Below are 25,711 nucleotides of genomic sequence, written 5' to 3'. Positions count from 1 at the left end.
CGAGCATCTTGCGCTGCGCAGTGTTAGCGACACCACCGGAGAGCGGTGCGCATTTTCTGTCTGAGAGGACCAGCGCGTCTGAAGCGGCATTTCTGAGCCGAAACGGACAGACCAGAGAGGGAAGGAACACCGCAGTCTCACAACCGAGGGGACCATTGCGGGTTCTTCTTTTATTTTGAAGGCTTTGGGTTTTTTTTTAATGCACTCACGCGGGAGGAAAGGCAGCCAAACCTGATGCCCGCTCCAAACAGGATATTTGACCGGAGTGTTGATTTAGGCCTATATTCCATAATTTTCCTGAATTTTTTTTGACGATCAGAGGAGCCTCGCTTGCGCCATATTTTTCATTGGTCTATTTTAGAAATAATTGCTGCGGGGTGAGAAAATAGCTTTCATTGCCAGCTGAGTGTTACATAACCGAGTGGCTTTAGCTGTCCAAGGTGCTGAACTGAACGGTCGGAACCTATAACGGGACAAGCCGTGGGGAATTCACAACCTTGCGTAAGTCTACTCATGTCACCGCGCATATTATCAACGTGACCGCACGATTTGATGCGAAAATAACATTTATATAGTGTTTGGAGCTCATCTTGTATGTGTGTGTGTGTGTTTTTTTTCCGCCCACACAGAAGGTCACAGGCCTATCAGTCGGGGAAGAGGAAAGCACGGAATCCCCTCACTGAACCACCGGGAAGCCGCTGGGCTTTATTCGTATATTTATTTTTTCTTTGCATCGTCCCGTGGCGAGACACATTTCCTGAGGTGGTTGATTTTGCGGAGAGAAAATGTCGGGGCAAACGCTCACGGATCGCATTGCCGCTGCGCAATACCAGCTAACGGGATCAGATATGGCTCGGGCTGTCTGCAAAGCCACCACTCATGAAGTGATGGCGCCCAAGAAAAAGCACCTGGACTGTAAGTGTAGCCCTTCTCTTCCTCTTTCCTACTGCATGGGCTGGCTTTAGAAGGGGCTAGGCCAACAGGCCCCCATACACCACACACACACACACACACACACACACACACACACACACACACACACACGTGCAGATCCACCACAATCATGCCGCCACAATCATAAGAGCTATGACCAGTCACTTATTAATTCCCTTTGCTTAAATGGGTGTGGTGGCCATAACTAATCGATGTTACCATGGTGATGACCGCTCCGTTGACCCTGTGTGTCAGCCTCCAGTAAAGATGATGGAGACTCAGAGAAAAAGACAGAGCAGAAGACAGAGAGGAAGGGAGAAAAGGTCATATTTTAAGGTAGACTGACAAGTCATCCTACTACTTTTTGTGAATCATGCGCACACACATTAAATGAAAATTAAAACTGCAAGATAAGATGCTGCTCAACCAACAATCAGAGAGACTTATGTGGGTTTCATATTGTATATAGGCCTGTAATGGACCATACAGTCACAGCCGAATAAAATTATCAAACCTCGCAGCTTTATTGACACATCTACAGATGACAGCAGGGGCCACCTTATGACAAATCATGATTAATCACTGTCATCTACCACAAATACTGAGTCAGACCAAAACAGTAGCATGGCACTGAATACAGATGGTGATGGGTAGTCTAGCTGACTGTACGTGTCTTCTGGTTTTAGGTTTGCCTGTGTCTGTCTGTGTGTGGTCGTGGGACAGGTCTTGTCCTGTATCTTGGGCTGGGACCTTATATCTTGTGATCCGCTCGCTTGCTGAATAATTTAATAATCAGCCAATGACTGCCTTGCATTATTTACACAGCCAAAGGTGACAATGCTAATGCCAGAACGCACCAGAGACCATTGCTTCCTCTTTTTCTTCTGTTGCCATGTGTTTTCTGTGTCTTTAACTTTTGACAATCAAGACTTTGACTTATGTAGCTGTTGACTGAACTGTCTCTGGTACATGTCATGAGCTAGGAGAGACCCTTTATTACCACAAGCAATGCTAATAGGAGTCTTAGAATTCTTTTGCTCTGTTTCCTATCGTTAAAAAATATACTGTACACATGGACATGTTGTCTTCTTATAGGATTTTTAGTCAATGAGGTTATGCTGTTTCCATTTCTGGGGCAATTCAGCAAGCTCTCTGTATGTAGGCCACTGTGCTTCTCTTGCACGTGTCTCTTGGCTGGAGGAGATTCCTAACCTCAAAAAACTGAAAAGCATTTCCATTGAGACCAACAAGACTTTAAAAGAAATAGACAAAAATACACTCAAATAATTTTGTATGTGTTGCTATAATTTAGAAAATAAAAACAAATAATTCTCAAACTGTGAGTAACTGCATTTTAATCGATGAAAAGTATGTTTGATTTATTTGACAATAGACAAATTCAACCTGTCCTATTTATTCCTTTATCATAGTGACATGGTTTCTGACCCTTGGGGTGGATGGACATGGGTGTGTGTTGGTGGTGGTGGTGCAGTGCAGTTGCCATAACAACAGATTGAGAGTGTCGGGGGATGGCACTGTAATGACAGAGGGAGACTGTGAGAAGGAAGAGGGCAAATGACAGGTCTGTCATCTCCAGAGTGCAGAGACAATCAAATGAAAGAATGTAGGCTATAGTTCTTTGACCAAACCAAACCAGTGTTCCTAAATGTATTTCTAGTGGAGCCATAGTTAATCGTGTGTGAATTTTTAGAAAGACAAATTACCATTATTGTCTTTTTATTGTATGTGGAAAAAAGTGAATGATGAGCAGCCTGTAGGAGGAGTGGTTTTGAGCGAATACGGGTTTGTTAAAATCACAGGGGCCTTTTGGACTCAGAATTCAACTACAAAATACTACTACTGCAAAGTTTATATATGTATGCAAGACTTTCCTCTATATGGAGAGCAATATCTCATCTTCTTATGGCTCTGTTGCTTATGTTTGATTTCTTGTAAAGTGAGGCCCACAGTCAGTGCAGGGAACAAAACCCAGGTTTCACAGGTCTGTTATATCTCACTATTCTCTACAAAACACTTTCTATAGAATTTTATATTATTGTTTATTCAGTCATGTTTTTAATGAAAAGAACGCCGGAAGGCATGTGTTACAAATGTGTAGAGGACATGCGGTCCACTCAAGGTCAACTGAAAGTGTACAGTTTGCTCAACACCAAAGGCAATAGGCTCAAAATCATCTGAGGTCAAGTTGTAAATATACTGTGTGTAGAAATGGGTGTATGTGTATGTAAGAGATGCTAGCTGTGGAGCCATAGCTAGCATCTCTAGTTGTCAAGTCAAAATTTAACTAATTACTGGGCTGTAGATTGAAAGTAGTGACTGAGTGAACAAGGGAGTGACTTTAGTCACAGCTAAGGTGTAAATTGGTGTGAAACCACCTCAGAAGCACTGTCAGGACGGTGCTGTAAATAGCTGATAGCTGGCAGGAATTAGGCTATCTGGATGAATCCACACATTAACACAATGTTAACATAATGTTCTGTCTCATATCTGGAATATTCTGTCTACTACCAGAGTGGTTTGTTGTGTAACTATACTGTAAATCGCAATTATAGCAGACTCAGACACTGACTGGAAAAAGACACACAGACACAGTCACACACAAACATACACTCGCACAGTATGAGGCCTCATGGTTCATTCTTAGAACTGTTCTGCGGGCCGTGGATTACCGTAAGAGTCTTTATTTAGCTCAGCCAATCCTTATTAGACACACACACAAACACACACACACACACACACACACACATGTGCATTGCCTGTACATGAATGTGTGCTCATTTCACATAATTATACCACAACTAGATTAGATAGCCTATAAAATGGCCCACATGGCAACACAATAAACACCAGTAAACAGATACTACAACATATCTACACACACAGTTATTAGTGGGTATTATGAGCTGAAAATCTGAGAAAACAGCTGTGGATTGTGCTGTGTCCATGATGCTTGTATCAATATTAACCCACTTTAACCTCCGAACTTGGTAGCTGTGCCAGTGACATGATAATGTTATATAATCAAATTTCAGCCATTGTTGACCATGTCTCTGTGTGTGTGTCATTTGAAAAGGCTGCAGGGCAATGTAATCTTCAGCTATTTCACAGAGACATGAGGCCAAATGAAGGGGGGGGGGCAAGATTTGAAATGAAGAGAAAGTTTGCCTTTAGAATAAAAATACAAACATGGTGAAGAAGTGTGGTAGAAAAGGCTATATGACATCTAAACACGAATAGGAACCATAGGAGGACAGTGGCGTGATGTTACTGCAGTCATCATTAAACATAAAAGCAACAGACATCATCAGGCCTGTTGCTGTGTGGCTGTTACCATCTGGTCTAACTGTACAGATGGATTGCAGCAAAATTTTTTCCACAAAGATCAGATGGAAATCGGTGATTACTCTATTAATTCAAAACCAAATAAAAGACATTCACAAGATTTTGAATTTATTTACTATTTATCTTCATTTTAATCATCAAAACTTATATTGTTTTTCTTTCATTTTGTCCTTAGAAGATAATTAAATACATCTGAATCATTATACTGGAGAAGCAAATCAGATAACAGAGATGGTGTGAAACAGGTGGTGTGAAAACAGGTGTGTATGTATGTGTGCTGTACGGGGGATGGGCAGTGAGGCGGCCACCACAGAAAGACTAGAACCAGTGATTAGTAATAATCTGTTTACAACCCCCCCAAACCACCCTAACCTTCCCTGCTTGCCATCCTATTTATGACCTTGATCAGCCTCAGCGCTCTAACTCTCATCTCCTCATTTCTTACACATTCACATCAACACAACTGATTCTCAGCAGACAACCTGCTGTTCTTCTAAGCGTCTGCTCTTTCTCTTACTTCATGCCATCCCTTTCTCATTGCCTAGCAGGTCTGGTCTACAGTTTAGTATCTACCTGTTTGAGGCAAGGCCAAGGCCTATTCAATACGATGGCCTTCCTCTCCTTCCATTATTAGAGGTGTCTGCCAATATTTGCTGCATTTCTTTCTGGCACTCTGTATATACACTCAGTCCTGCCCTTGCTGTTTAGCCATCAATGTCAGGGATGTGGGCTCAGAAATGCAAATGAAATTGTTACTCTGTTAATCATATTTTACCACCACTGTGTCCACAGCAAATATAATATCTGCCCTCAAATACATTCATGTCATGTGTGTCAGACATGTTTCAGAACCTTGAGTATTATACATCAGACATCTTGCAATATATTTAATTAAAAATGGCCATCCATCCCTTCTCAAAGCATTATTTCTTCACCAGATCCTCTTGCTCTCACTTTAAATTTGGATTTCTGTTTCTGTGGCCATCTGTCTGCCTGACTCCCTCTCTCTCTCTGGAGAAACAGCACCAATAGAATCTCCCACGTTAGACAAAGAGTGAATAAAATGTTAGATATGTTGATTTTTTTCAATAAATAAATAATTATTGATAGCTTTTTGTGGGTGTCATCATCAGGTAATCAGGGGCCTTGTTTTATAAGGCCTATATTTTAAGCACTGCATGCACCAAGATTTCAGATGATTTCAAATATATTTGCTGCAGTCTGTTCCTGATACACTTAATATAATATGTCCAACAGGCAAGATTGAGAGGGAGTGATTTTTAAGTTATTGGCTGCCAGAATTTTCCATGAGTAGCAGTGCCATGTTTGACACAGTGAAGGAGAAAAAGTAAATTTTTTATTCTTTACAGCAGGAGAAGAACTCAGGAAATATCCCTCGTATACATGACTATGAAGCAAAAGAAAATGTGCCTGAAATATACTGAGAAATTATCTGTCATGCTTTCCTGAAGCTCAAATACCTGATTCAAATAAAAGTGTGAATCAGTGCTTGATTTGCAGTCTACACATTTATCTGTATCATCACTGACCAAGCAATGTACCATAGAAGGAGTTATACATATTCACATCCCGCAGCATGTATTCAACTTGATGCATTGGTCCTTACACTTTACTTTTGGAGAGCTCTCTGTCTGTCTGAGTGTCTGAACTGGCAACCATGGGTGGGGAGATGACAAAGCACTATTCTCTATCTCTGCATTGTCAGTGAGTGTGTGTGTCTATGTGACTGCATATGTGTGTGGGCCTGTGCACCAACATCATTTCATATTTGCACCAGGTCTCCGTTCTGGCTTAATATTCTCATGGGTGTCTAGAGCAGCTCTGCACTCGACATTTAGCTTTCACACTTGATCAAAGTTTAATCAGAGCAATTGAAATTATGCAGGCATTTGTCTAAGGACAAACTAAGCATCACTTTCCTCTCACATACCACATTGTGTGAAACATCCCTAACCAGCCAAACCACTCCATGCCATCAGACTTCAAGAGACAGTTTGATCTGAGCATTGCATGAATGTTACCTTTTCTTTGTGACTGTGCACTTTGCAGACCTGGTGTCAGCCACCAATACCACCAACGTGAACATCCCTCAGATGGCTGACACACTGTTTGAGCGAGCCACCAACGCCAGCTGGGTGGTCGTCTTCAAGGCCCTCGTCACCACTCATCACATGTGTGTCCACGGCAATGAGGTTAGCGAGTGCGACACCGACCAGTCACATCTGGAGCAAACACAGATCAGATAAGGATAAATGTAATATGAAAGCTGTGTTGAATTTGTTAGTTTCTTTTTTGTTTAGAGTAAATAAAGGCACTGACTATGAGTAGATCTGGTAAATTATCATCCCACCTAAATCCTAAATAAATGTGTTGGTAATTCACCTCTGAGGTTACCATTTGTGGAGACACTCAAATTGGTCCTTTGAGTGTGGTAAAGGTTGTGTGTGGTGCTGAAAGAGACACACATAAATAGAGGCTTAACTTAATTTCTTTCCTTTACTGCCTTTGATAGGTACAAGACTCTTATTGTGTTTTCTGTTTCTTTCTCAGAGGTTCATTCAGTACTTGGCTTCCAGGACCTCCCTGTTCAACCTCAGCAATTTTATTGACAAAACCGGCTCTCACGGTACGAATATCCAAGTCTGATCATTGGGTGTGTGCATTCTTCTGTGTGTGTGTGTGTGTGTGTGTGTGTGTGTGTGTGTGTGTAGGTAATGTATGTGCGTCTGTTCTCCAGATGAGAACACTGGTTCATTACTCAACTTTCTCATTGTCTAACAATGCAAAGGAGAAACAGGAAGGGATGCACACAAAGAGAGCCATCTGGCATATAGAGGGTATGACAGTGTGTACAATTACACGTGTAGTTGTGTAATATATAAAATTAAGCTCTCACATTCAAACGTTTTAGTCTTTGTGATCACTGTTCTTTCACCGATTTTCCCTAAAACTAAATGCTAATTTTTAAGGGAACGGATCGGTTTCAACAGATTTTTGCCCTGAGCTTCTGTCCCTCATTTCCAAAAGTTCTTAGTTCTGCAAGAACACACTGTTCACTGCAGGTTACACTTGCCACAAGGTCCTCTTGGGCAAATCTCTCTCACAATTTATTTAAAATGTAATTTCTGGGAAATAGGGTTGTCTTGGGACAAGGATATTAGATACTGTTTATGGTACACACACGTCATTAAAACCAATCCTATTTTTAAAAAAGTCAATGGCTCAAACAGTTTTTGCAATAAAGGTGATATTATTTAAATTTGCTATCAACAAATTGTATTGGATTAATATAATTTTTCAATAGATATTCAAAACAATCAAAAATGAAAATGCTCTGCACTCTCTGACATAAATTTATTTCTATTTAGGCTATGACATGTCTACGTTCATCAGACGATATGGACGATACCTGAATGAGAAAGCTTTCGCCTACCGCCAGATGGCTTTTGATTTCACCAGAGTCAAGAAGGGGTATGTTGACCATTGTTATCATAATCTGTGCTGAAAGGCTTTTTTGGCTTGGCAGTGAGCCCCTATCATTCATCAGTTCACCTCATTGGTCACGGGTCTATCTGTGTCTAATCTTCTCTTTGCTGTGTCCCCTCAGTGCTGACGGCGTGATGAGGACCATGACCACTGAGAAGCTGTTGAAAGGCATGCCTGTTCTGCAGACTCAGATTGACACACTCTTGGAGTTCGATGTGAGTCTGATGTTAGCTTGATTTCTACTTTTATTTTACTTCACAGAATTGCAAGGTGGAGGTTTTTCAGTGGTCTGAAAGTACCTCTCATCTCTTTTCCTTCCTCCTCTCAGGTTCATCCTAAGGAGCTGAACAATGGGATCATCAACGCTGCATTTCTGCTTCTCTTCAAGGACCTGGTCAAACTGTTTGCATCCTACAATGACGGCATCATCAACCTGTTAGGTCAGTAGTAACATGAGTGCCTCTCACTTGGCACCTCAAAGATCATGATGAATCTGACCCTGCAAACCTTTTGTGCTCCTAACATAGAGAAATACTTCAAGATGAAGAAGAGTGACTGTAAGGAGGCCCTGGAGATCTACAAGAGGTTCCTGACCAGGGTGACGAAGATTGGGGAATTCATGAAGCTGGCTGAGGTAGGAAAGTCCTTATCATTACATTCATAATGTTGTTTATGTCGTGACAAAGCAATGTGGTAATGCTGACGTGGACTATTTTTCACTCAACAGACTGTTGGAGTTGACAAAAACGACATTCCTGACATCAACTATGTAAGTATACACATGCCATTTCTCTCAAAATGTTTTATTTGTTGTCTGGAAGGACTGTGACCAAGAATATTATGCACACGAATACCAGCCATCCCACCTCACACACACGCACAAACTGGACACACTTGCATCACACAAAAGCACCCATGTCTCACCCACCACCATCTCCCCAACTCAGTGTCTCCACCCGGGGGTAGTGGTGGATCTAGCAGACTCAGACGATGAAGACTGTCCTTTTAAACCTCTGGAGGACCCGGTAACCACAGAAACATAGGGTGCTCTGGCTGAGTGCCTGTTTGCAGTGTCAGCATAGTGATCCTAATTTAATCTGACAAACACACAAATCTCACATTTGTGTGTGTGTGTATTTGTGCATGTGTGTATTGCAGTGAGATTTTACAAAGCCCTGTCACTCTCAACACATTAACACTTTTTCTTCTGGAAATTGCAAAGTAAACATGGATTGAGAATGCGACTTGGGAGACGTGTAGAAAGGATAATTCATTGATTACTCCAGTTTACTCCAGTTTTGATTTATTGTCAGGCTCCCAGCAGTATCCTGGAGTCTCTGGAAACACACATGAACGGTCTGGAGGATACAAAGGGCGGAAAGAAGGGGTAAGAAAATATTTAACAACATTTTTTTTTTCAATTTCAGTTTAAGTGCTTCTTACTCTCAGTATGGCATCTAGTATGAAGCCAGAACTGAAGAATTAGGATCACATAACAACAAAAGTAAATGAGGCAGACACTGGGGGAAATCCCTCTTTGTTTTTCATGAGCTGTGTCACAAAAAAAACTTACATAACCAAGAGAAATGTTGAAAACAGGCCTATACAGGTGTTATATTTCTATAACCCATCCTCTCTTCTATCCTCCTTTTATGTTCATTTGGAATCACCAGTGAAGGGTGAGCATACACTGTATGTTTTGTTTGGAGTTTACTAACTTCTTAGAAAATTGTGCAGATGCATTTACTGCCATTTCCTCCCCCCCAAAAGGTAAACTTGCTCATTATTCACATGTGAATTACAGTATTAAGGTGATCTCCATGTGAATAGAAACATCTTGTACATTATGCACCACAACTTCTGTAACTAGGTTCACATGTGGAAATGTGTGTATTGGTGTGATCACATGTGCAAACTCCGCAAGAGACACATGTTTTGATGAACAGTAACACCACATGTGTATTATCACATCCTGACATGCAATGTGAATCAGTATATGAAGAGTTTTGTTCCAAAGGTAAAATGATTAGTAGCACAAAGTTCAGAGTATTTTTAACAATTGGGCATTTCAGATATTTTTTTTCGTTTTTTGTGTTGTGTCTATGGAAATTAACTCTTCATATGATCACATATGATACAATCTGTCTTTCATATCAGTTTTGTTTCTTTTTTTTTTTTTTTTTTGATTACTAGATGTGAAAATAGATCCATCAAATAGTTTCCAGTCTTTATCAAACTGATTTGTCTCAGATCACTTATGGTTCCTTTCTCCTCTTCCACTCTTTCAGGTCTCCAACAAAGGTAAAATACACATTTGACATAGTCAAAGTTTTTGCTAAGTTGATCCAGTCTGATGCGCCACTGAAACGGGGCTTCCCTGTCTCTCTTCCAGGGATCTCCGACAAACAACGTGTCTCCAACATCAACTCCAGCCAAATCTTCAAACGCTGTTCCCACACTGCAGCCTCCTCCTGGGGAGAGCGCTGCTGCAGCTGCTACTGCTCCTGAGCCCGCCGAAGAGTAAGGGGCTTTATACAGACATTTATACAGACATACAGACATTCATGGTCCCCAGAAGACGAATCCTGCTGACTTTTGTGATCCCCTGACATTTCCTCTAGTTCCACAAAATTAATATTTTTGGCTTTCAGTAAAATATATTGACAATTATTTGACTGATTTCCCTTAAATTTGTAACAGATAATTGTGGTCCCTCGAGGATCAGTTCTAAAGTAAAAACATTACATCCTGCAAAGGATCATGAATTGAATGTTGTTCTGCCTGATTCTCCAGCTCCTTGTTGGACCTGGATCCACTGTCCTCCTCAGGTCCCTCAGCACCCTCAGCTGCCCCCACATCTTGGGGAGGTAAGTCTCACTCCCTCATGTCAAATCAGCTGCTGGTTCAATTAAAAGAATGCACATTGTCATTGTCAGCATTTACAGTAAATTGAGCCACTGTGAGTCCTTGATTGCTGAGTTTGTCATTTGAACTTCGTACATTTATACTGAATCTCAAACTGATACATAAGACTAAAGTTGAATAAAATATGTATTTTCCTTTTCCACTTGTTTTCTGTTTCCATAGACCTTCTTGGATCAGGTGAGTGTGACTCTACTTTTCACTTCATCTCCAGCCTCTAGTCTAGACTAGTGTAGCTTTAAATCATTCTCTAGGTTACCTCAACATAATTGACTTTCTCTCTCAACAAACTAATCTGTAATTGAGGTGACCTGGAATCAACATCAATGTCTTAATTCAAACGGAGTTTTCAGATAGATTTTAATTTACCAGTGTCACATGGTTACCTCCCTGTTTGTCTCCTCAAGCTGTTCTCTTTAGGCTGAGTAGTCTCTTTGTTTCTCTCTGCCTTCCCTCTCTTCCCTCCCTTCACATACTCCATTGTCTGTTTCTTGATTTTCAATGGGGGCTATTTTGGTTGGTTGTTTTTTATTTGTTGATTATGACCGGATGGTGTCACGGATAATTTTGCAACTTTAATTTGGTTAAAATTTGGGTTTTGCTTTGGTCGGTCAATTCCAAATTATCTTAATTGGGTTTGATTTGAATTGGACCTTTGTTTTGGCTTGCTTTTGTTCACTGTCTTTTTGAATGGTGACTCAACTGTTGGTTTTATTACTTTTTGGGGGTTTATTTTGATGCCTTTCTTTGGGGGATTTCAAACACCCCGTTGGTACTCGCAGAAATGGGCGATTCCTTGCTATCTGAACCCACCCTCACAGCAGAGCCCGCCCCTTCCCCTGCAGCAGCAACGCCCACTCCTGCAGCGGCAGAACCCGGAGTCTCTCTAGCTCCTCCCACTAGCACAGCAGCCGCCACCTCCCCTGGCGCCACCAATATGGATCTGTTGGGAGGTCAGTGAGCTTCCAGAAAATTCTCTACGAAAGAATCACTCTGGGAAGCTCAACCCTAAAACCCATCACACACTATGATAACACAGGCATGCATGTCCAAACACAAACACAAACAGTTGTAATGGCATTTCCATTTTCCCCAATAAAAATATAATTTCATGTCACTTTTTATTTAATAATATCACTTTTCAGGTCCATGGGGTTGTCAACCGCCTCACCTGAACCTCACCTTTACTACTAAATTCATACTGCCTGCCTCTCTTAACAAGCTACAAGATTTAGACAGTTAGCTCCTGTTAGCTAGTGCAGCAATAATGTCAAAGTTTTAGCTAGCTGGAGTGACCACAGAGAAAGGCTGCTTTTGTTCTTTACTGATTTGTGCGTTTTTCTTAAATAAAACACAAAATGACCAGCTAGCTGGTCTCATTAGCAGTGGAGCTAACTGCTAACTGGCATGTCATTGGGGAAAATGGCATAATGAAACGGAAGCAAACTTTTGAAACATAGGGCATTTAATAAACTCCAAGTAAATTTTAACTGTAAAAGTAAAAATGATGAAATAAGATTTAATAATAAGCTTTAGAGTTTAATAATGTTTTGTATTGTATGGAGCCTTGGGGCTCCATACAAAATACTGTACAGAAACTAATATACAGAAACACAACATCTTTTCTCCCTTACATACACAAACGCACACATAAACACAATATTACTCTACAAATACTCCACGCACCCACGGGCATTTCTGCAATATGTTATTATGTACAGCCACACACTCACGTCCGGCCTGCACATAAACATACTGCTACAGTCATTCTTTACATGCCTTTTGTTTGATAGGCAGACATGCTTTTCTTTCACCTCAGTGAAAAGCAATTCTATCAAACCCTGTCACATGGCTACAGCTGCAGATGGCAGCTGTAACACTCGTAGATTTCAGGCTTATTCTGCTCTTTGTGCAGTAGACTAATCCTCGCTGTAGTGCCTCCTGTCTGTATTCCCATTTGTCCATTCACCTGTCAGTCATTAATGTCACATATCAATGCTGTATGCTTCAGTTTTTAAAATTTCAATACTTACTTAACACGAGCTGATTACTTTCTATTTTACACTTGCTGCTGCAGCCCTTTTTCCTGCTCATGTTTCTTGGCTCCTTATTTTCTCTTTTGATCTTTATTTCTTTATCTGTCTCTGTCTCTCTGGGCGTCTCTGTCCTTTTCTGGGGTTTACGTGAACCTCAGATGCCTTTGCAACACCTGCTCCTGCCACTGAGGCCTCTGCAGCAGCAGCTGAAGGTGGGGCTGCCGCCACGTCCGCCCCAGCCGCCAACGCTGGAGCTGGTGGGTGACTGAAAGTCTGTCTGTGTGTGTGAGTGAGTCTGTGTTTGAGTTAGTGGTGGAAAGTAACCAGGTACAGATGTAACTGTTTGTGATGATTTACACTACAATGCAAGAACTCTGCTGTTTCTTTATTTCCATGTCTTCTACATGGATTATGAAATCTTGCGGTTGCTGATTTTTTGCCTGCGACAGCTTAGCTTTGTGTAGGGACAGTGGGCGTTCAGATTCACTGTTCATCACTGCTGGTGTCTGGACAGCGCTATTGTTGTTACCATGGTGATTGAGGACAATGCTTTTACTAGTCTCTTATCATTTGGCATCAGACTTGTGCTCCTTCTGTTGCGGAGATGGTTGCCTGTGACAGTTGGTGGCTTTAGTTGTCGTTGAGTTGTGGTTTGTTCCTCAGGTTTAAATACTGTGAAGGACTTGCTTCAGTTGTTGTCACTTTTTTCCCCCACCACAAATGCTATTTTTAGCTGTAAAGGTTTTGACTGACACCAGGAGTGTGTTGGAGCTCTGCACATTTCCTTTCCTATCATTCCTCCAACATGCTTTTTCATTTCTTTCTCCTCAGCTTCCATGATTATAACAGTATTTTCATCATCATTACGTGAAACATATGTTTACCCTGTTTTACATTAAACAAATTGTCTAACATTACACCTTCCTCTCCATGTGTTACATCTCCACCTCATCTCTCCCTATCCCACCTCTTCCCAAAAGACCCCTTCGCTCCCTCAGATGGTAACATCAACACAGCGTCTTCAGGTGTAGACCTTTTCGGCATGATGACAGTGGAGAATAATAACCCGGGTAGTTCACTGGATGCCTGTTTTAGCTCTGTGGTGCCCCAGCCCTCCCCCTCCCATTCCCCTTCACCGCTCTTCACCTCCACGTCTAGCATCATCACCACCACTGCAACCATTTCAGCTCCCGTAGCCCCCAGCGGCGCCAACCCTACGACTGACCTTTTCAGCGGTAAATGTTAGAGATTTGTGTGCTTTGGCACTAATCTCACTGTCTTGTTAAACTGACTGGCATCTTCCTGGGTCTCTCCTCCGCTTGGCATCCTCTCCTCTCCTCTCCTCTCCTCTCTCCTCTCATCATCCCTCTTTTGTTCCTTTTTATTGATTTCATCAGGCTAATGTGCACATATTGAAGACCTCTTTCTCTTCAACTGGCTGCCCTGTGTGAGCATCGCCTCCATTTTAAAGTGTTTGAGAATTTTAATGTTCTGGGTGCGCATGTGTTTGTAGATCTCTTTGATTCCATGCCAGACACAAGCTTCACCAAAGCAGACCCCGCTCCCAGTGCTGACTTATTTACATCAGGTATATCCCATTGCACCCAGTCTGCCATCTCGAGTGTGCTCCTACTCTCATATCCTGTCTTGCTGTGTCTGTTTTTTTCAGCTTTGTCCTTGGCTTTGATCAGGGAATACAAAAAAAAAGAAAAGAAAAGGAAATGAGATTGCTCTCCTATGGGTCAGCTAAAAGCTATTGAGCCGTCTGAAACATTTACTAAATCACTCTTACCTCCTCTCCAGCATGTGCTGCGTGCACGGCATTTGCAGTTGAGAAATGTGCATTATAATGAATCACAGTCAATAGTTTGTGTGTACTGGCGTGAGTGTGTTTGGGCTCTAAACATCATTTCCACCTTGCCCTCCCCAGCAGATGTGTTCAGCTCCCCTGCCCCCATCCTTTCCTCCGCACCCCCGTCCAAAACTGATACGGCAGCCATCATGAATCTGTTTGGTGGTGGGTAACGCACATGACTGCCTGATCTCACTGTCGCTCCTGTTCATGAAAGCATCATCAAAGAAGAGGAGCACATAAAATGAAACAATTGAGCTTGATAATAACACCATCAGGTTTTTCCCTTTATCGTTATAACTACAGAGTTTGTTGCTGCATATTTTACTTTTCCTATACATTTGCTGCATTGCTTTGTGTTGCCAATTTAAACACGTGGATTGCACTTTTTTGTGGGTAGATCATGAGAGTATTGCAGGCAGATACCTGAGATGAAGTTTGGTCCTGTTTAAATAGGCAAATTATTTATGAGCTGCAAGTAATGTCTTTGGCACAGGAGTTTTGTGTTTACTCTTGCTTTTTTAGTTCTTCTTTCTTTCCTTACCTAAAAGTGTTTATTCAAAGTTGCTACAGTATTATTAGCACAGTAAGGCTTGCTGGTATGTATGTTTCCACTGGAGAAAAAAAAAGTACTATGAGCACAGTACACTGTATGAGCATGTGTGTGAATTTGAAAATGCATGTAGATGCTTTTCTGTTACTGTTGAAAAAGGATGGTGCAATGATAAGAGCAGCATTTCCCAGTTTTGTTAAAAAAATGAATGTGATTGTGTGTTTCCCTCCTCTCTAATTCTAAACACTTTGTTTGGTATTACCAGTGTGAAGCTGAAGGCTGATTATTGCCCCTTCTTTGCCCTTATGCTGCAATGGAAATGGCTCAACATACTTTGACCTGGAATGGTCTGGTTTGGTATGTGTTGCGTTGACCTGCCAGAGTCCACAGGAGGAGATGCCACAGCTGCTGCTGCTCCTGCTGCCCCCGGCGCTGAGCTCATGTCAGGTGAAAACTCTCAAATGTGAAGTGTCAGCCTGCATGCATATGTGTACAGTCGAGAACATACCAGCATTCTGCATATACATATACATGTTGATTTATTAGTAACTGCATTATTCCCTGTTGTCCTTTTGTCCATCTATTCTAATGGGGTATATTGTTAAAACCAATTTTGTTCTATAATTTGTTCTATAATTTGATTATTACCAAGATGGTTATGTGGCCATTGTTCTATCAGCCATTGGTAATAAGTTAATGAAACAGTTTGCTGTTTGTAGTTTTTTTTTACTTGACTACTGCTTGTATGAGTCTTGTGGGATTGTACTGTGTCCATATACAGTCACGTTAGCGTCATCATTGCATCACCTGTTTTGCATAGTCCCGCACTTGTTATTAGTCTTTGGGGAATTCCACCCAATCTTACCCACATTATACAACCGGTAACCACAGTAACTGTCACCATGGCAACCTGGGCCCTGCTCACCTGGTTCCTGGTCATCTCCTGTCCTGTACTGTTGGTCTCCATGTTATGTAACTGATGGTCTGCAATACTACTGCTTTGAGGCTTAACTCTTTCTTTCCTCTTCCCTCTCTCTATCATTTGCACAATAACCTCTCATGGTTTCATTGTCACCTGCTCCTTTAAAACCTCATTGCATTTTTTTTTCTCTCTCTGGCATCTTTGCTTTTTATTTCCTCTCTCTTTCTTTCTCTCCTCCTCACTCTTTCTCTCTCTCTCTCTCCATCTGGCTCTTGGGCTGGCTCATTGCTTGCTTCCTGCCATTTGATTGGGTGAGTTTCCTTGCTCTTTAACACGCTAATTTCCCACAGTGCACTGCTGCATTGCAGTGGTGTAAGGCAAGCTCAGCTGCACTGTCCCTTCCACCACCAGATGCGTGATGGTTACAAAGTGTGTGTGAAGTAGTAGTGTTATTTAGCGCTTCTATAGCATTTAACCCAGCTTCATTGTAGCTGCAGTGCTTTTGCCCTCATCATAATTCCTGCTGCACTCACACACATACAGTAAAAACCTGACAGTAATTCAAATTTACCATCAAACACTGAAGATATATTCTTGACACTGTGTGTTTGATGGTACGATGTAGTACTGTTTGGTACCAGATTCAGATTTAAATGTATCCAGCACACATATTTTCACACACACGCTCAGATCGCAGATTACAACAGTAGTAAGCAACTGACCTGACAGATGTCTCCTGTACCAGATATGACCATAGTGAATGTTACTGCCATTTTACTTGTGGTCTATAAACAGATTCTGTACTGACATGACAAAATATTGTGATATAAATATGATAAAATTGACAAACTTACTATTTGCTTCAGATGATATTTTATGATATTAACTTACTCTCTAAAGTAGTTCACATTCCAATGCTCCTCTCTTCTCTCTGTTGTCATGGAGACACCTATTGGTTGTCATGGTAATCCCCAGTAGTAAAGAAGCCTGCTACTGAGTGTGATGATAGCTTGCTCTGAAGGATGTTAATATCTCCCTCCGTCTCCCCTCATCTCCCTCCTTGCTCCCTCACCCCCTGTAGTATTTGATGGATTAGGGGATGTAATGAAGCCCACTGTGACCCCTCAGGCGGGTGATGTTGACACCTCTATGGCTAACATGGCAAGTAGTAAGTAGTCATTTAGATTAACTAAGGCAATATCATAGATACTGACTGAAAGTTCTAGTTGTTGTAGTTCATCATTTTGGGCAATTAGCTTTCTTTTAAAGAGTATGAGAGAAGATCAGTACCACTCACTTGTGTCTAGGCGTTAAATACGGATTTAGAGCAGGGTGCCGATTAGCTTAACATATCATACAGACTGGAAAGTTGGTCACCCCACCACTTCCAGTCCAGGCTGAAAAGTGCAACCAGTGCACAACCAGACACACTGTGCACAGAAGTCCTCAAACTGCAGTTTTTACATCACTTTTTGAGTACAATTTAAATGTAGATGTACAATATGTTTATTAGTGAGCTTTAATGTTAATGTTTCTCTTTGCTTCCGGTCTTTATTTTAAGCTATAGTAAACTAATCGTCTCTTGGCTCGAGCTCGAGCACTGGTATGGATCCTTGCCCCTAGCTCTCAGAAAGAAAGCAAGTAATCCATTTTCCCCAAAATGCTGAACTACTGCTACTAATTCTTGCAACGTTATTGCATCACATCTTGTGTGCTTATAATAATGCCAGTAAATGAAAACAGTAATTTTGCAGTATCTCTTCTTCTCTCTCTCTCTCTCTTTCTCTCAGATCTCACAATGGGAACCGCAGCGGCTCCTCAGGTAGCTCCCCCCAGTTGGGGTGCTCCCATGGTAAATGTTGTCTGTGTCTTATAGCATGACGTGGAGCCGCATGGCAGTGACAGACAGGGCATACCTGTAGCAGCAATCACAAGCATTGCCTTCATCTGGCTCTCCAGGTTCCAGGTCCAGTCACAGGGCTAGGAAACTGAGAGGTGTGGCAGTGAAGCAAGGAAACAAGACTTCCAACAACACTGAGCAAACTATAACTGGTGGAATTTATTAAAATGACACATCTCACAGAACCTCTAACAGAGCACATGCACTAGTAGTAAATGCACAGAAAAGTATCAAAAACAAGGTAGTCCATTTTAACATGGAGTCTGGTTAAAAAAAAATTAGATTTATAATTCTGGAATATCTACTGGAGAGTGATGAAGTGGTAAATGATAGTGCCAAATTAAGAAGCTGTTGCTTGGAAACAGCTTCTTCTTCTCTTAGGTTTATATTTTCTTTGAAGCCTGATAGAATCCAGACAAGAAACCTGGTTCTCCCTTTCATAGCTGGACTCACTCCTCCATCTTCACATTTGCTTCTTATGGATATTTGAGTTGTCATTTTTGGCAACAACAGATCTAACACTCTCATCTGAAGGCTGCCTGCCGCAAGCTTCCCCTCTGCTCTCTGACTCCTTGTGCATGTGTAAACAAAGGATACAAACTTATAGGTTAAGTCAGGGTTTTTCTTTTGCCACGTCTGTCTTCGTTTGGTGTGTGCCAGTCTATCTGTTTTCATCATTACTTTTGTATGTTGCCAGAAAACATGTTAGCATTGTGTGCTGTTTTTTTTTCACCTGTGTGTACATTGTCTTGCAGTGTGTGTCTGTCTCACATGTAGTGTAGTAACATCCCAACTCCTCCTCTCCCTCCCCTTCGCACCTTTAGACCGTTCCCATGGGTGTCCCTCCTTTTATGGGGACTCACCCCAGCTTCAGCATGGTAAGACCACCAGTCCAGTCCAATAATGTCCCTAAACCAGTCAGGACATTAGTGGACAATGATGGACAATGACCCCTTTAGGTGGCCCTCACACCGTCACCATTGGAAGGCCGACACTGTGTCTTATTGTCTATTTTTCCTCTTGTCTGTCTCTGTGTAAGCCCGGAGCGCCGGGTGTTGGAGCTCCCATGATGCCCATGGTGAGGCCAGGCTTCCCTGCCACGGGAGCGACCCCCGGAGCACCGGTAACACACTCATTCTTAATTACATTATACACACACTCATGACACATTCATATCTAAAGCTGGTCTAACCAAAGGAGTGCTAAAAGTAGATATGTCTGCAGATGTCTCCTGGAGTGGCCCAGAGCCCCAGAAAGCCTCCACCACCCAGGAACGCTCTGGATGACCTGAATATTAAGGACTTCATGTAGACTGACTGACCCGTAAACTCCCAAGGTACGCGTGCTGTCTCTTTATTTGTAGTATGGGTTACCGTGACCTACTGTTTGATGCTGCTAACAGTGTATGTTGAAAATACTATTAGTTGCGTCATGGGAAATGTAGGGTCCAGTATTTTCCAAGCTTGACTGTTTCTAGTGACTAAGAGTCAGGATCTCTCAGGCTCTACTGCTTCATTTTTGACCATTCCTGTCTCTTGCATGTCCCCGCTGCTTCTTAGAAGTGCAACAATAAATTGCTGGAGTGCCTCTTAAAGGATCACAGTCCCAAAAGCCTGGGAACCAACTTTATTAGACTTCATCTATTTCTGTTGAGAGCACTTGTTTTAATTAAGTCTCCATCCTCCGTCTGTCTGCTTCTCTCTCTCTCTGTAGGTTTGTCATTGTGTCTGGAGCTCCGTGGATATGGATGTCTGCACTTCCCCACTGCCTCCCCTCAGTCATGCCCTCGCCCTTCAGCCAACCTACCGTCACATCTATGATCTTTGCCCTCTGACCTCCTACCAGCCGCGACCCCTAAAAAAAAAAACCCTTACCCTCCCTATCTAATGTTGTAGCACAACTGTGAATGTGAACCCTAGATACAGAAAACAAAACTCTGTTTATGTGTGTGTGGGTGTGCGTGTAATTCAGTGTTAACCTTTACTTAATATACTACTGAAAAATGAACAAAAAAATAATAATAAATGTGTATTTAGATTCATTCTGGATTTCTGCGTATCAGCTGACTTGGAATGGTGGATATATGTTGGTTTCTTTGCGCATCTCCCAGAAGAGGACTGTGTTGTTAAATGTGGACTGTGTTCGGTGTGTGTAACTTCACTGGCCAACCCCCCCACTCCCGCTCCTTCACCCCTGTTGTCCAAACTAATACTGAGCTATGTTTATGTCAGTAAAGACTTGGTTGTTCCTATATCTGCTTGGCCGTCCATCCTCCCACCTGTCTACTTCCAAGTTTTTGGAGAACGATTCTCAATCAAAATGTACCTGAAAAGTACTTGCACTGCAAATCTGGACTTATCATCGAACACACCAAACAGTGTTCAGTTTTGTTTTTACTTTATCTTTTTGTAGGGATTGTATGAACATGCAAAAATTTGTGAACCGTGTTCAAATTGACATATGCATTTTAGACTATTTTAAATGATAGATTATACATATTTTCTTTAATCTTTATTTTGAAAGAATAAAAATGTATCATATATTTTTAGTTATGTCAAATTATATGGTTGAAAAAAAAGGCAAGCAGTCTCAAAATCTTACCCTCCTTCTTTGTACATAACTCTCAATCTGTAATCAGAGGCAGTATTGAATGGAAACTTTGCCCTGAGTGTTTACTGTTGCGCCCTCTGCTGGTGTGGAGTGATACTTCATTGTAGCATGCAACACAGGCCAATCTGGGATGCATTCTGCACACTACTCTCTAAGAGCTCCTTTCCTTGTCTCAGGCTCCACACAGAATAACTTGATGTTAGGGTGGAAATCAAAGAGACAAGGAAGCATCTGTCTATGTGACTGGAATGTGGCCTCAGTCCTCTTTGGGTCATTTGTGACGCAGCAGCGGCCGGTACATTTGTTCATGTACTGTCACCGGAAGTCTTGGGGACTCGCTGAAAAGTACTCAAGTCTCAAGCATACGCTGGATGTTCTGTGTGTTGTTTATTTCCAAAAGTGACTGTATCTTATTCCATTGTGGCATTAACAAAGTGTTGAAAGAATAATAAAGATGACAATGACACATAAAAACAAAAAGAATGTGGATAAATATTGCTAAGTATTCATATGAAGGCTGTGATGTTTTCCTTTTTTTTCCCTTTTTTTTTTTTTTTTTTGGGCTACTATGGATGGCATCGCCCTCCCTCCCTCACCCCCACCTGCATGTGAGTCCAAATGAGATGCAATAAAAGACAAATACACTGATCCAAACAATCCTCACGGCTCATCACTTATCTCTGGTCTGATTTTGTCAGCATGTTTTTTTTTTTAATTTTAACATTTTTATTTGTTATCAATGTGAACTATTTTTGGTACAAGAAATTTTGTTTGTGGCCAGGTTAATAACAGGCAGAATTACAATACAAAACACTGCTTCTCTCTAAACATCAGAAAATACACTTACGTATACTCATGTAAGTTGTTTACTATGTGCAACATGAGAAAACAGAATAAGATTTTGACTTTCCCTTTACATAATTACAGTTTCAGTTAATTACAGTCATATAAATTAGGTGTTTAAGAGACAAACATACGACTGTGAAAAGGTGACAGTGAAATTCTGTCAAAAAACAAACTGAAGAATTTTACTTGTGTCAAATTTTGACACCGTTCTGTTTTCCCACAGAGTCTAAATGAACTGATAAATGGCTGAACAGGTTGCAGATCCAGAATCAGAGATATTTGCAGCAGTCATGGATTGAAGGTTTGCTGATACAGCCTGCCTGCAGCAGATGAAGCGACTACACACTTTACATATAGAAAAATCTATTCTAATACAGACTCCAGACTCCTATAAAACATAAAGAGGCTGATGACGTGATGGATTCATCATATATATAATCAAATATTAGTGTGATTATTCCTAATATTTGTTTTACCCTTCTTTATATCAATTACAAAAAGTGCAGTAACTACTATATTAGCTGAGCTGTGAAATACAAGAATTATGGTGAGAGTGAAAGAAAATGAGTAACATAACATAGAAATTATAAATTAAACCACTGGTTTATTCACAGGTGTTGGGGAGTACTACTGCATATGTGAAAAAAGTTGTATAAAGCCTTTTGCACCTCCAGGTGGAGCCGTGTGCAGTCGGATTAACTGGCTCATGTGATGACACTTGAGTCAGTATCGGTTTAGGCCGAAGATCAGAAAATGAAAATAATCTGGAGCGGTGTGGATTTACAAGAACTGACCTTAGCACATCTCTGTGGCCGACGACTCATCTCTGCCTGAGGCTCAATGTGAGGCTACACTAGCCGCTACTCACCTAACACACCCAAATCTCTGAGTGAACTGTTGGTGGTTGAGTGGAATTGTGGGTAATGTAGGTACCAGCTTTTAACAAGGGTGAAGAATGTGTGGAATAAAAAAAAAATCTCTGTTTTTGCTGCATCAATTTTGATTGTTTTTTAGCTGTCCATTGAGAGTCTGACGATGTTAGTGCTCTGATGATGATTATAACTGTATAGGAAACATCTTTGACAAGCTTTATTCGTGTATGTTGCAATTTACTGAAGCATACAATGTTGGTTTTGGTGAATGATGGGTAGACTTAACCATTATGAGGTGTGCATGAAGCTATGATGCAGCCACAACGTTTGGAGGTCTCTCTACTGGTTTCATGGCTTGGGGGAGGGAGGCGTGACTGTAGTCTTTATTTCACAACAATTAGGAATCACTTCAGTCAGCACTTAAGCAAAGCTAAATCTAAGTTCTACTTTTACTTTTACTTTGACTCATTAGTCAAAGTTTAGACCATTTTAAAGAGCAGTTCCTAGAAGTTATGCCAGCCCACATCACTGAGTCTCTTAGAAAGTAACAACAGGTCTTTTTCTCTTGTAGATCCATTGCTCTGCAAGTTCAGACCTCTTTACAGAGACTTGGATCTCCGTGGATCCAGTGACAGATTTGGGCATATTTGGGAGGAGTGATCCTCACAGCAACATTAAAGTCCTTCAGCTCATCTCCCTCCACCCCCACCCACTGATGGCCTGAGAACACCCCAATCACCCTCCTCTGCCACTTTCCTTTCCCACCTGAATCTCCCACTTCCTGTCTCAGACGAATGTAAACACCTGCACCTGTCGCACCGGGCTGCGCGTCACAGTGCTGGTACATCAAATCATTGGACTCCTCTGTCACTGAGCAAAAACGATAAACCACCTTCTCATCTCCACGCCCGTCCAGCAGGCTTTTGTCAGCGTCATAGCCTGAGAAGTGGATCCGTGCCAGGGGAGCGGCAGAGGGAGCCACTCCAAGCCTCATGTACTTTTGTTTGATTTGTCTTTTCAGCTCTAGAAGGGCGTAATCGTAGTCGGAGGAAACTGAGTTGGTGGGGCTCTTGGTGTGGATCCATCCTTGAGGGATTCGGGTTTGTTTCACTCGCGTCCAACGGAAGACAGGCTGCTTTCTGGATTCAACACCGCGTCGAACACGGTTGAGACTTTTCCGTTTCCCTCTTCCTCTTTCAGATTGATCTATATTTCCCTCATCAGCTACCACATGGTCTTTCTCTCTTCTTCCTCTGCTTCTCCTGCCTTTGCCCCTATTTCTGACTCTCACTACATCTCCATCTATGCTATTCTGCTCCTCACCTTCCTCCATTATCGGCTCTTCTCCTTTCTCCTCATCTGTTTCCCCCTGTCTTCTCCTCCCACCCCTACGCCGCCCTCCTCTCCTCCTTCCCCCTCTTCCTCTTTTGCTTTTGAGCTGCAGCACTCCTACTTTAAGCCTGCTTGCACTCTCAAGGTAATTACTGCCGTCATGGATGCAGCGTGCTGCTGTCAGCACATGTTTTGGGGATATCAGGACTCCAGAGCAGCCTGTGGAGAGGCGAACAGCTGTCGAGAATGGGTAGTTGGTGATAAAATGCGAATCAGAGATCACAAAGCGTCCATCTGATCCGAAAACTTGTCGTTTCCTACGTGTATGGGTTTGTGAGTGGGCTGGTGTTCCTGCAAACGTCTTATTAAAACCCTGCAAACTGACATCTGTATGTGTGCGCGTGCCATTTTCATACATTGTCTCATATCCCAGAATCCTCTCTTGCGCAGTCAGGTCCATAGGTGGTAAGCTGCCTTGACACTCAATCCCACAGAGTGTCTTTGCCCTACCTTTCTCCTCATCCTCCTCCTGCCCTCTGAATAAAGGGGTGTTTAAAAGCTGTGTGCGTGTGTCCAGCACCACTGGGAGGCTCTGCCTGGTCCACCGGTAAGCCTCGTTGTCCCCATCTTTACCTAAGGCTTCAGAAACTGTCAGGGCAGCTGCACAGAGCAGCAGACACAGGAGGTGTTTGAGGTCCATTCCTCTGATAAGAAAGAGACAAAGACAGAAATATATAGGTGTTAGAGAGAATTAGAAATGGCAATGAGTCCATCAGGCTTGAGAGAGACCACTGGGCCCTTACAAGCAGAATCCTTGTTGCGTTTCACATATTATTTGGCCAGCAGAGGGCGCACAAGCTCAACTCCTAAACAATAAATCCCTGAGCAGGAAAGAGTGAGTGGTGCCAGTGATATTTCATTTTAAATCGACATAAGGTGTCTGCAATTTAATGCATAGGCTTAAAATGCAGATAATGCTACCATTATTACATGCAACAGCCAACGTCATTTAAAGGCACAAAAAACAGTTGGCATTACTGTGTTCTGATATTAATATAGCCTGAAAGTGTGATATTATTCTGTTAACTTCTAAACAGTTACACATCTTAGAAAAGAATTTACAGTATAAAGCCCAAGATACAATAAAAGTTAAAAAAAAAAAAAAAAGGAGAGAGAAAGATAGAGAACATAGCCTTTGCAAATATGAAGAAGAAAGATAGTGATGAGAGATTTTATTTTGAAAAGACTGTCACTTCGTATAAAAAAGAAAACGTCTCCAGGAAAAGAGACGCACGAAATACTAATTACAAAACTTTCCTACCTGCAAACATCCAAAACAACACCCCTTCACACCTTCGAGTCAATGTCTCCTTCTCATTAATGAAAAATCCTCTCCATCCACACGGCTTCCAGCAGACTGGGTTCCATCATTTCCTGGGCTCAAAAAAAAAAAAAAAAAAAAAAAAAAAAAAAAAAGGGAGCCCAAGTCGTGCAAGCGTGCAAGATCCTCATAGAAATCTGCATCCCACTCTGATGCAGAAAAAAGTGACGGGCACACAGGCAGAAACGAGGGTGGGAGTCAACCAGGAAGGATGCATGAAGAGTGGATCAAGTTTTTGATCATGTGATGACTTTTGGGTCGAAAGTGGAGCCATGCGAATGATATGAATTCTGGGGTATTTTTCTTCGGATTCCGCAAATATTTTTATTAGGCAAGGAACACGCGGGGAACAGAGATACTTTCAAACGAAAAAGAGATGAATTTATATTTAACGCTGTTTACGGAGAGATCCGCCGACAAAATGTTGCCCTTGACTGAGTGTTTATCCGGTGCTTTTGCGGTTCAAAATATAAGTTTAGATTTATGTGAGGTGGCGTTTGAAGTGTGTCCACACACACACACACACACACCTCAGATCTGAGGAACCTGTAGGTTTATTTTGACAAGTGTCTCTGCGCGGTGCAACAAGAGTTGATTCAGTGCAGAAGCGCCTGCTTTTTCCTTGATTAGATGCTCTAACTTCAACACACAAATGCATGTAGAGGTACACACACATCCGTCA

The 25,711-nt window shown here is 41.8% G+C and overlaps 2 protein-coding genes across 6 annotated transcripts in view; one reads left to right on the top strand and one right to left on the bottom strand.

Moving 5' to 3' along the window:
- Nucleotides 1-252: 252 nt before the first annotated feature.
- On the top strand, nucleotides 253-20,446 carry LOC121199680 (clathrin coat assembly protein AP180-like). Its single transcript, XM_041064567.1, has 25 exons — nucleotides 253-501; nucleotides 630-915; nucleotides 6,367-6,509; nucleotides 6,868-6,943; nucleotides 7,686-7,788; nucleotides 7,925-8,018; nucleotides 8,132-8,243; nucleotides 8,331-8,437; nucleotides 8,531-8,572; nucleotides 9,117-9,190; nucleotides 9,477-9,482; nucleotides 10,092-10,104; nucleotides 10,196-10,323; nucleotides 10,597-10,670; nucleotides 10,891-10,905; nucleotides 11,508-11,678; nucleotides 12,920-13,018; nucleotides 13,742-13,996; nucleotides 14,692-14,778; nucleotides 15,548-15,613; nucleotides 17,170-17,256; nucleotides 17,879-17,940; nucleotides 19,028-19,111; nucleotides 19,213-19,324; nucleotides 19,702-20,446. Exons 2-24 carry the CDS (start codon nucleotides 786-788, stop codon nucleotides 19,297-19,299), a joined length of 2,115 nt encoding a protein of 704 aa, XP_040920501.1. The 5' UTR covers nucleotides 253-501; nucleotides 630-785; the 3' UTR covers nucleotides 19,300-19,324; nucleotides 19,702-20,446.
- A 526-nt stretch (nucleotides 20,447-20,972) lies between these two features.
- Nucleotides 20,973-25,711, bottom strand: part of LOC121199516 (serine protease 23-like) — a 94,570-nt gene continuing 89,831 nt past the window's right edge. For 4 of the 5 annotated variants that reach the window (XM_041064278.1, XM_041064277.1, XM_041064279.1 and 1 more), the window contains one exon: nucleotides 20,973-24,352. In XM_041064278.1, the coding sequence (XP_040920212.1) occupies nucleotides 22,906-24,348 (1,443 nt within the window). In that variant the 5' untranslated portion in view covers nucleotides 24,349-24,352 and the 3' untranslated portion in view covers nucleotides 20,973-22,905. Of the gene's footprint in view, nucleotides 24,353-24,969; nucleotides 25,078-25,711 lie in introns of those variants that run through there. The other variant, XM_041064282.1, reaches the window with a different exon arrangement.

This window comes from Toxotes jaculatrix, chromosome 19 (genome assembly GCF_017976425.1).
Source record: "Toxotes jaculatrix isolate fToxJac2 chromosome 19, fToxJac2.pri, whole genome shotgun sequence".
Taxonomy (NCBI): domain Eukaryota; kingdom Metazoa; phylum Chordata; class Actinopteri; family Toxotidae; genus Toxotes; species Toxotes jaculatrix.
Note: the sequence above shows the minus strand (reverse complement) of the source record. Positions and strands in the feature narration are given on the sequence as shown.

Excerpts from the sequence above, each read along its gene's own strand:
- LOC121199680 (XM_041064567.1), top strand. The coding sequence starts at position 786 with ATGTCGGGGCAAACGCTCACGGATCGCATTGCCGCTGCGCAATACCAG. Across the intron at positions 8,438-8,530 it reads AATTCATGAAGCTGGCTGAG|ACTGTTGGAGTTGACAAAAA; the intron begins GTAGGAAAGTCC and ends TTCACTCAACAG. Across the intron at positions 13,997-14,691 it reads TACGACTGACCTTTTCAGCG|CAGATGTGTTCAGCTCCCCT; the intron begins GTAAATGTTAGA and ends TGCCCTCCCCAG.